We start from the raw sequence: 9392 nt of genomic DNA, 5'->3' as shown, positions 1-9392 counted from the left end.
TATTTTGTTGACATTCTGAATGCTTCTAAGTAAATACAATTTTTTTATTAAAAAAATAGTAAATAAAAAAAAAGAAAAGGAATGCGTTTGTCTGAGCCTGAATTTCCTCATCTATAAACAAATTGAATAATTTTTCAGAAGGATGTTGTGGTGAGAAAATAAATAAAATATGGCAGGTATGAGACACCAGGTGCCAAATACACATTCATCAATGTTTGCCTATTATCATTATTTTGCATATAGGCAAAATTTCCCTTCAGGAAAACATAATATATGAAAATTTAGATTTGTATGAAAGGCGAACAGGGGAGGTTTGTGTATTAGATAAAGATTGTCCAGGTCTGGCCTGGTGGATCTCAAGCCTGTAAGACCAGCTGCTTGGGAGACTGAGGTACAATGAGAAGCTCATGGCCTGCCTGACCTATAAAGGGAACTCAAGGCCAGCCTGGGCAACTTAGTGAGACAGAGCTTGTTTCAAAAATAAAAACTGAAATGAGGAGCGGGATGCAGCTCAGGGGTGGAGTGCTTGCCCAGCATGTATAAAGCCCAGGGTTCAATGCCCAGCCTCCACTTCCGTTTATGAAAGAACTGATAACAGGGTTTTAAAAGGAGTCAACTTCTCTGTCTAAAATGATTTGATTCACACAGAACTGGTTTATACAATATTTTTAGGGATACAACATGTGTGCCAGGCTCAGGTCATCTATAATACAATCATTCAGGCCAGGTCTGAACCACTGTGACAAGCTAACAATGACCATCGCAAGTATTCCCCAGGGCCTTTTATGAAGGGATTAGATGGATTCTCTGTGGTTTCAAAGGACAGATCTGTGACTAATGAGTGGAAGACATGGGGCTAGGGAAATGAGGAAAGATGGTAGCTCTTATTATGGAAAACCCCTTCCAAACCACTGCTTTCCAAAGTGCAATGGTTTGTGGTGGCAAATTTCCTAATGTAAGACATTCAAGTAGATGCTAGATATCAACCTAAGTGAGAGATGGCTTAACTATTGTAGGAAATGGGGACATGGAGTAGGTCAAGTGTTTCCCAATCTTAAGTACACTGTGCAAGCTGGCAGATTCTCTGCCTTGGATACCAGGAAAAGATTGGAGAGAGTGACTGTCCAGAGGAAGGAAGGAGCTGGATCATTGCTTCTCTGGCTGGGAAATACTAGCTTAAGTGGCCTCTAAAATTGTTTGTAATTTAGATATGATAACTCTGATATTGTGTCATAGATGCTATTTTAACTATATTCCTTGGAGATGTTTCTATTTTAATTGTGGGAGATTAGAACCTAACACTTGAAGTAAGTGGTGAGACCAGAAGGAGGTAGGCATCCAGTCAGGGTTTTGATCCCGTAACCTCTTCCCAACTTGTGAAAATGATAGCTGGGAAGAGAGAAGACAGCCACGAAAGCCAGAGTGGAAGAAAATCAAGTCTCCTTTAGAGTGAGTGAAAAATCAGCTCAGCTATGCTCCGGCTTACTGGCTTTAAGATTGTATAGGCCTGAGTTCCTGCTTGAAGAGCTTTGGAAGGCTGGTCTCAAAAAATGACCAAGGACTGACTTATGGCACCAACATCTTTTTAATGGGACTCCTAGAAGATGAATCTTTGTCCCTTTTTGCCTACTTGTTTTCAATCTAGCTGATTGTCTGACCTTTAGACCAAGAGGCTTACATGTGACCAGATTACTCAGCTGTCTCTATACCCTTGGTCACAGAGCCAGCTTCCTTTCTAGTGTGTATCAGTTGGCAGGACAAATCCAGCTCCATTTACAGAGAAGGTAAAAGGCCAATTATGAGAGGGAGGAACCTTTTGTGACATTCTAATTTTGTAGGTTTGGGGTTTTTTGTTTTTTGTTTTTGTTTTTTTTCCAGCAAAGGAGAATTGAGAGGAAAAGCAAAGGCCTGAAATCTCCTGGCTGGCCCTGCACCTGCTACCGGTACATGAGAAATCAGACTGTGTGAAGGGTGACTCAGCCGGAAAAGACAGGAAGCCACACCGTACCACAGCCAGTCATGTTAAGAAGGAGAGGAAGAAAAGCATAGGGAATGGGGGCGAAGAGGAGACTATTTTAGTTATGTAAGCCTTTGTATTGCCCTTTGCCTGCAAATCTTAGAACAGATGTCATGAACTGGTATGGAAGCTAGCACCACTGTGTCCTCTGATGCCCCCTAACCTGTCCCTCTGAGGGAGCACCCCTATCTGACCCCTGATGGGAAGTCAGTGGTGAGGTTGCCCCAGATTCTGTGCTCCAGGTGGAGAAGGCCTCAAGAAGGTGAAGGAAGGAGCTAATCTGAGCTCATGGCCCCATTTGCAAGGATGTGATTAGTGGAGAGGCACCTGGGACCTGCTCCATTTCAGGAAACCCGGTTATGGGAACTGGTGGGGGACAGACTTTTCTCAGGACCTGAGAGAAGTAGTTAACCCTTTCTTATTGTCTATGTGGGGAACAGCCTCTTGTAAAAAATTGCTTGTTTCCCACGGGAGCAAGTCCTCAGACGAACCCTTTTTCCACAACAGTTTAACAAAGAGGGTTCCAGGGATTCTTTCCGTCTAAATTCCTAAGGTCGATTTCTTTCAGGGCATAAGAATGATCTGGAGGGATTTGAGAGTAAGGAACAATCTAAGGAGTTTCTGGAATACATGTAGAGAACACATTGAAAACAGGAAAGGCATCTAAATAGTCCCTAAAATGTCACTGCCTGGCAGCATTGTTTATGACATTCTAGAGCCATTCAAGCTGTCTTTTTGTCTTTTGGGGGCTTCAGAGTTAATCTGGGGCTCTTAGAGTCTTTACTGTCCAGGCAGGGATTTGTGTCTCAGAACAATCAATTTCAGAAGCAGACATGAAACATAAATCCAATTTCTGAGTAGGCAAAGGACTGACAACACAACCAGCCTGACACAATCTAGGGATCGGTGAGAACTGGTCCGTGAAAACATGTCAAGTAAGGTACCAAAGGCCGGGGCTGCAATATTTATAGTCATATGCAAAGGCTTCTCCGTTGACCTGCCTGACTGTATGACCTTGCCTTAGTTAGTCATTTAATTTCTAACACATCTTAATCTATTGACAGTAAGTGGTCCCCTCAGCCGTCCCTGACTGTAGCATTTACTGGCCCGAGGAAAGAATCTGAGTAGACATGGTTTCGTAAGATGGTATCCAATAGCATGTAGCTTACTCTGTCCAAACAGGTTGGCGACACAGACTGATGAGTAAGAAAGCTCAGTGGAAGCTGTGGCTTGTTCAAGCCCTGGTCTGTGGCAGATGAGGGTGTCACTTGCCTTAGTTTCTTGGATCTTGTAGAGGAGGTTAGCATTTTATGGTAACATCAGTAATCTCACACTACAGAACTGCCAGGCAGGAGAAACCCTGGGTAGCTGTAGAGAAGTGCAAAGAGGACTTAAGAGATGTTTTTGTTTTACAAACTGAGTGTTAAACAGCCTGTCCCCAGCCTCATTTTCATTGTTTATAATACCTGTTACATAGACGATTACTTTTAATAAGTAGAGCTAAAAAGAAGTAGAGTGTGTATAGAGTTAGGGCTCTGTAAGTGTATCAAACCCTGCCTAGTTACAAGAATAAAAGACATGGGAGTCCTGAAGGTGGACCCTCATATCAAAGGCTCCCCCAACTCTGGTCTAGATTCAATAGTGACAGCACTCTCTCCCCAGCTCCCTTTGTCAGGTACATGCCTACATATAGAATAGTGTTGGGTGTTCCCTGTCCCTCTATCCCTGAGGCTCATTCCACGGAGGAGGGCTGGAAGCCAAGACAACCAACTCACCTGAAGTACTTTGCCATTAGCTATCATTCCTCCGCCCTTCATCTCCAGTGGTATTTTCAAGGCAGAGCATTTCTGCTGAGCTGACATTTTCAATGGGAAATATTTTTAAAAAGAGACGCGAAAAGGAGGGAAAAACTCCAGTGGCTTCCCAAATGCCAGCTTTTTTTTTTCTTTATCAATTCTGATGATTAAAATGAATGTTCCAGAATTAAAGCCACCTCTCCAGTGTGAACACCTGAGATGGGGACCAGGGGCAAGAGCTCTGAGTGCACTGGAAAGGGGTGTACTTCAGGTGCCAAGAGACATGTTCTTTAAAGGAGCACAAGGTTGTGTACACTGGACAGGCACTCTGCCAGCGCCACAGCCTGTTCTGTCTAATCCCAGTTTCTGCAGAGGAAGAATTTTCTCTGAAGGAAAGCGGCCAACGCCCTGTTCCACCCTTCTCCTTGGGTAACTCGTTGCCAGGCAAGAATCTCTTAAACCAGCATCTTCTTCTGGCAGCCCAAGGAACAATCTGTCAGATTCCCAATAGTTGTGAGCCTAAGTCCCTCTCACTAAACCCGTTCTGCGCCTGTAGGCCTATCTCCCTTCCTTCCAGCTAGAGACATTCAGAGCTGTTGTCAGCCACAGATTCTGTGAAGTCAAACGAGGGGGAAGTGTGTGGTGGGGACTGGGAAGCTCCCAGGATCCTCCTGGAATAGACTGGAGAGAAGCTTGGGAACAAATTGCCAGATGCAATATAGTACCTGCAGTTTTGGACTTCAAAATAATTTTCTTAGTATTTGTTCCAAATCTTATTGCATTGCACACAGAATATGGGGTAAAAAGATCGTTCACCTAAAATTTAGTTTTAATTGGCCACCCATTTTTCCCTCTGTTAGATGTGGGAAGCGGAGCCTGGTCCCAGGCACCGCCCGCAGAACAGAAGGCAAAGCCATCTGGGGTCTAGAGCCAGCTCGGGAATCCTGCACCACGCAGCCGCAGCTTTCCAGGGACCGGCCCTGGAAAATGCCGAGGGCGGTCAGAGCGCTTTGAAAATGGTCGAGGGCCGTGTCTTGGCGAGACCGTGGGAAAAGATCAGGAGGAGTCACCGCCCGGCCTCTTCGCGGCTCGCCTCCAACCTTGGCAGATGCGCCACCCGTCCTCCCGCCCGCCCGCCTACGGATGCGGGCAGCTCCCGCAGTGCGCAGGCGCGAGGGCTGGGGGCGGGGCGAACGCGCGGTCCGGCGGGAAGGGACTGCCCGGCGTGGGCGCCTCCCAGCTCGAAGCCCTAGCTGAGGAGGAGAGTGTGACCAACTGGCTACCCCGAGCGCTGCAGCCGCTCTCCGTACGGAATGGAGGGGACGGCTTTGGCTGTCTGCGAGGTGATGCTGGGAAGGGAGAGAAAAACACTTCTGAGAAGAGGGCGTAGTGAGGAGACCCTCAAAGTTTGGGCGGAGGGATCTTGCAATTCCTGAGGTGGAGGAGAAAATGCCGGGAGTGGCTAGAAAAATTAAAATCCCTCTTTCTTCCGGCCTGTGGGAAGGGCACGAGGCCTGAGGTATGGGGTGCAGGACCACCCTTCAGTCTCGTGGGCCCTTTCTGAGGAACCGATGTGTTCCGGGCTTCGCCTTTATGTACGCTAACCCCACCACCTAAAGCTTAGATCCTGAAGGGTCACCAAATACGGTGTTTGGCAAATCTGAGGTGATTCTGAGAGGGGGCTCTGAGATCGGCCAACTTGATTTTTAGCGTTTTCTAGCCACCTATGGTGAGAGGGGACTTGGAAAGATGAGAGGGAAATGTGCGATCATGAAAGGGAGTCAGTCAGGTGGGAGGCAAGGAGGCACCAATCCGCAGGATAAGTGGGATATGCCCTCAGGGCAGCCACTGTGAGGTGCAGAAGGGTAAGTCCAAGGACTCATACATACACACATATTCCTATACGTGTGGACAGGGAACTGTTTCGTTCTGGAAGATGGCATTGAATGAATACTTGGGCCAGCTAGCAGCATGTGTTCACACCATTGCTGAGTTTGGCAGCCATTACCTAATGGGACACTTAACTCCAGGCCTTCTAAAGAACACTGCACAAATGAATACAGAATTATAGGCTCTGAGATAACTTAGAATAGTCCTGGTCCTTGGTGTCTTCTTTGTCATCAGCAAAGGAAGTTGGGGCAAAGGAAGATTTTACAAGATGACAGAACCTGGGATGGAACCCAGGGCTCTGACTCACCCACCAGTCAGTATTCTTTTCCCAGCTGCTATCATTACACATAAAGGTGCTGGAGAAAAATCTGAACAGAGAGCACAGGAAATAATGTGAAGGACGATGTTAGGCTGTAGAAGTGTCTGGAAACCATCTTTATAATCTCTAGTACAAATTGGGATCATAGTTCCTAAATTTGTTTACTCAGAGCTCCCTGCCTAAAAAAAAAAAAAGGTGTGTTGGCTGAGAAATTTGTTGATTTGGGGCCCTTGCATAGGCCCAAAGTTTGATTCCCAGCACCCTGGTGGCAATGTGCCATCTGACCTCCATGGGCAGCAAACATGTGGCCCATGTACGTATACACTGACAAAACACTCATCCACATAAAAATAAATCTTTTAGGCCACTAAGGTAACTCATGCCTTTAATCCCAGCATTTAGGAGGCAGGGGCAGGTGGATCTGTGAGTCTGAGACCAGCTTGGTCTCACATGAAGGTGTGAGGTTCTTTGTGGGTGCTGGGAACTGAACTCTGGTTCTGCAAGAACAACCAAGTGCTCTTAACCTTAGAGCCACTTCTCAAGTCACTTTCAAGGAAGTTTCCTTCCTTCCTTCCTCCCTTTCTTTCTTTCTTTCTTTCTTTTTTTTTTTTTGTTTTTTGTTTTTTGTTTTTTGTTTTTTGTTTTTTGAGACAGGGTTTCTCTGTGTAGCCCTGGCTGTCCTGGAAGTCACTCTGTAGACCATGTTGGCCTCGAACTCAGAAATCCGCCTGCCTCTGCCTCCCAAGCGCTGGGATTAAAGGCGTGCGCCACCACGGCCCAGCTTCCAGTCCCTTTTCAACATTATCAAATAACCTAGCTAAGTATTTATCTTATTTTGACCTTCAAAAATGTTGATTTAATGAATGACAAAGATAATTCATAACTGTATGCCACTCTTTCATAGTTGGCTTTTATTTGGGCAAGAAAATAAAAACAAACTGCTGTTCAAATTTTTTGTTTTCTAAATTTTCATTTCCAGTGAACTTACCCAGCAACTTACTTTCTTAATTTCCTGTCTTGGTGTGCATTATATTGAGTTATACTGTCTACTTATGTATTGTTTGTGTTTAGATGCCACGACCTGAGTAATTGCAAATCTGTCATTTCATAAGCAGGAATACAGAATTTTATAATAGAGTTTTAACTGTATCATACAAATTTGTTAGGACCATGATTTTAAAGATTATATTTTATTTGAATTGTGCTCTTTTCAGATTTTAAGATGTTTAATAATCCACTGGAAATGTAAAGCAAGAACACCAAAGAGATCATTGCTGGATGGGCAGCTAGTGATTTCCATAGAAGCTGTGCATTCTAAGCACCTGCCAGGTTCTCTCCATTGTATAATAACTAGTAAGTAAATTATGTTTGTCTTGTTGTGATGCAATATCATAGTTTGTATAAAAATTTCAATTTGTAGCCTGGGCAGTGGTGGTGCACACCTTTAATCCCAGCACTTAGGAGGCAGAAGCAGACAGATTCTGAGTTTGAGACCAGCCTAGTCTACAGAGTGAGTTCTAGGACAGTCAAGGCTACACAGAGAAACCCTGTCTCGAAAAACCAAAAAAACAAAAAAAACAATTTGTCACAGTCTCGTTTCTAGTGTAGTTATAAATTGAAATGACTTTTAATAGATATTCGGTAAGTGTGCACATAGGGAAGATAAATAGGATTATTCTTATTGTCAGGATATATAGCTTTCTTAAAATTGCTCAAAAACAATTTTCTTTTGCTCTTAGTTTTATCTTTTTCACAACAAAATTATACTGATTTTACCTTTTCTTCATGTTTAGACTCTGGCATTTGCAACAAAAGGGAAAAAATAAAGGAAATGGGGGGTAAAAAGAAAAGTAATGATGGTGTATATTCTTATCCCAAAACCCCATTGCATGGGCATTTTAAGCATAAAAGATTTCTTCAGCATGTCTGGCATAGATGGCATTTGCATTTATATATCTTCACGTAGTTATGTTTGTAATCTATCAAGAAAAATGGTGATATACACTTGACATAGTGTGTCATTATAGAAACATATTTGGAGAGCAAGACTTTCTAGTTATATGATTTCACAGAATAATTATTAACATTCAGTATATATTCTAAATTTTTCTGTGTATGTGTGCACAGTTATTGGCTTTTTAAAGAGATAGTGACACAGTGCTGGATTCCTTTAATCCCAGCATTTGTGAGATAGAGACACTCTCTTAAGTTCTAGACCAGCATGGTCTATAGAATGAGTTCCAAGACAACCAGTGATATACAGAGAAACCCTGTCTTGGAAAAAAAGAAAAGAAAAAAAGAAACAGAATTGGTATATTGTACTCTCATGTGCTTTTTAATAAAAGTGGTCAGTGTTTTGTGTTAGAATGTAGAGATCTACTTCACTAACTTTTTGAAACACACAAACCTGTTTTGTTTTAGATTTTATCAGTTATATAGCTACACAGTTTTAATAGTGGGATAGTTCAGACCAGGCATGGTGGGTCACAACACTTGGGAGGCTGAGGCAGGAGGACTGCTTTAAATTTGAGGTCAGCCCGGCATATATAATGAGGTCCAGATCAGCCTAGGCTGAGAGTGCCCATATCCAGAACTTACCTAGATGTTGGATGGGTGTGGTGAACTGTTTATAGTTAGAGCCTTGGAAGGCAGAGACTAGGGGTGCCAGGAGCAAACTTGTTAGTGAGACTAGCAATATGGGTGAGCTCTGGGATCAAAAGACCCTACCTCATAGAATAAAATGGAAGAACAGTTGAGGAAGATTGCTAATATCAGTCTTGATCCTTCACACACATGCACAGATATATACATACATACATACATATACACACGCTCAAATACCATGTACATGTGAAAAGAAGGCAAAGATAAGGTAAAGAAACAATTAAGGAAGAAATGCAGTGTCAACCTCTGGCCTCCACACAAATAAATAAACAATTTCTTGCACACATACCCAGATGTACAATATAGATACACAGACACCCCAAAGGGGCTATACGATGGCCCTAGCCCAGCCCCCTGACTTATTTCCTTCTAAAGACTAATACTTTTAGCCATATTAATTGATTGTTTTTAATTAACCTGTTTCTAAACTTATTTGTAATGTATCATCTTTTTTATTAAAAAATGTTTATTTTTAATTTTATATTAGTTTCTGTGTGTAGGGATGTACATGTGAATGTCCATGCCTAAGGAGGCTAAAAGTGTTGGAGCCTTCTGGAGCTCCAATTATAGAAGTTGTGAGCTGCCCACTTCGTTTCAAGGGACTGAACTCTGCTTCTTTATAAGAGCCCTGAGCACGATTAGCTGCTGAACCATCTCTCCAGCCCCTTAAATATTTTTTTTTAAAGGCGTCATTATTACTGGCTTT

At 43.2% G+C, this 9392-nt stretch overlaps 1 protein-coding gene across 1 annotated transcript in view; it reads left to right on the top strand.

The window, feature by feature from the left end:
• The first annotated feature begins 4673 nt into the window (after positions 1–4673).
• CUNH11orf80 (chromosome unknown C11orf80 homolog) overlaps positions 4674–9392 on the top strand; it is a 78841-nt gene continuing 74122 nt past the window's right edge. Inside the window, 4 exon segments of the mRNA XM_031389190.1 lie at positions 4674–4956; positions 4959–5092; positions 5094–5156; positions 7237–7375. Of these exon segments, the coding sequence (XP_031245050.1) occupies positions 4674–4956; positions 4959–5092; positions 5094–5156; positions 7237–7375 (619 nt within the window).

The sequence above is a fragment of the Mastomys coucha genome, unplaced genomic scaffold, assembly GCF_008632895.1.
Source record: "Mastomys coucha isolate ucsf_1 unplaced genomic scaffold, UCSF_Mcou_1 pScaffold21, whole genome shotgun sequence".
In the NCBI taxonomy this organism is placed as follows: Eukaryota; Metazoa; Chordata; class Mammalia; order Rodentia; family Muridae; genus Mastomys; species Mastomys coucha.
This window is presented reverse-complemented; position numbering and strand designations above follow the sequence as displayed.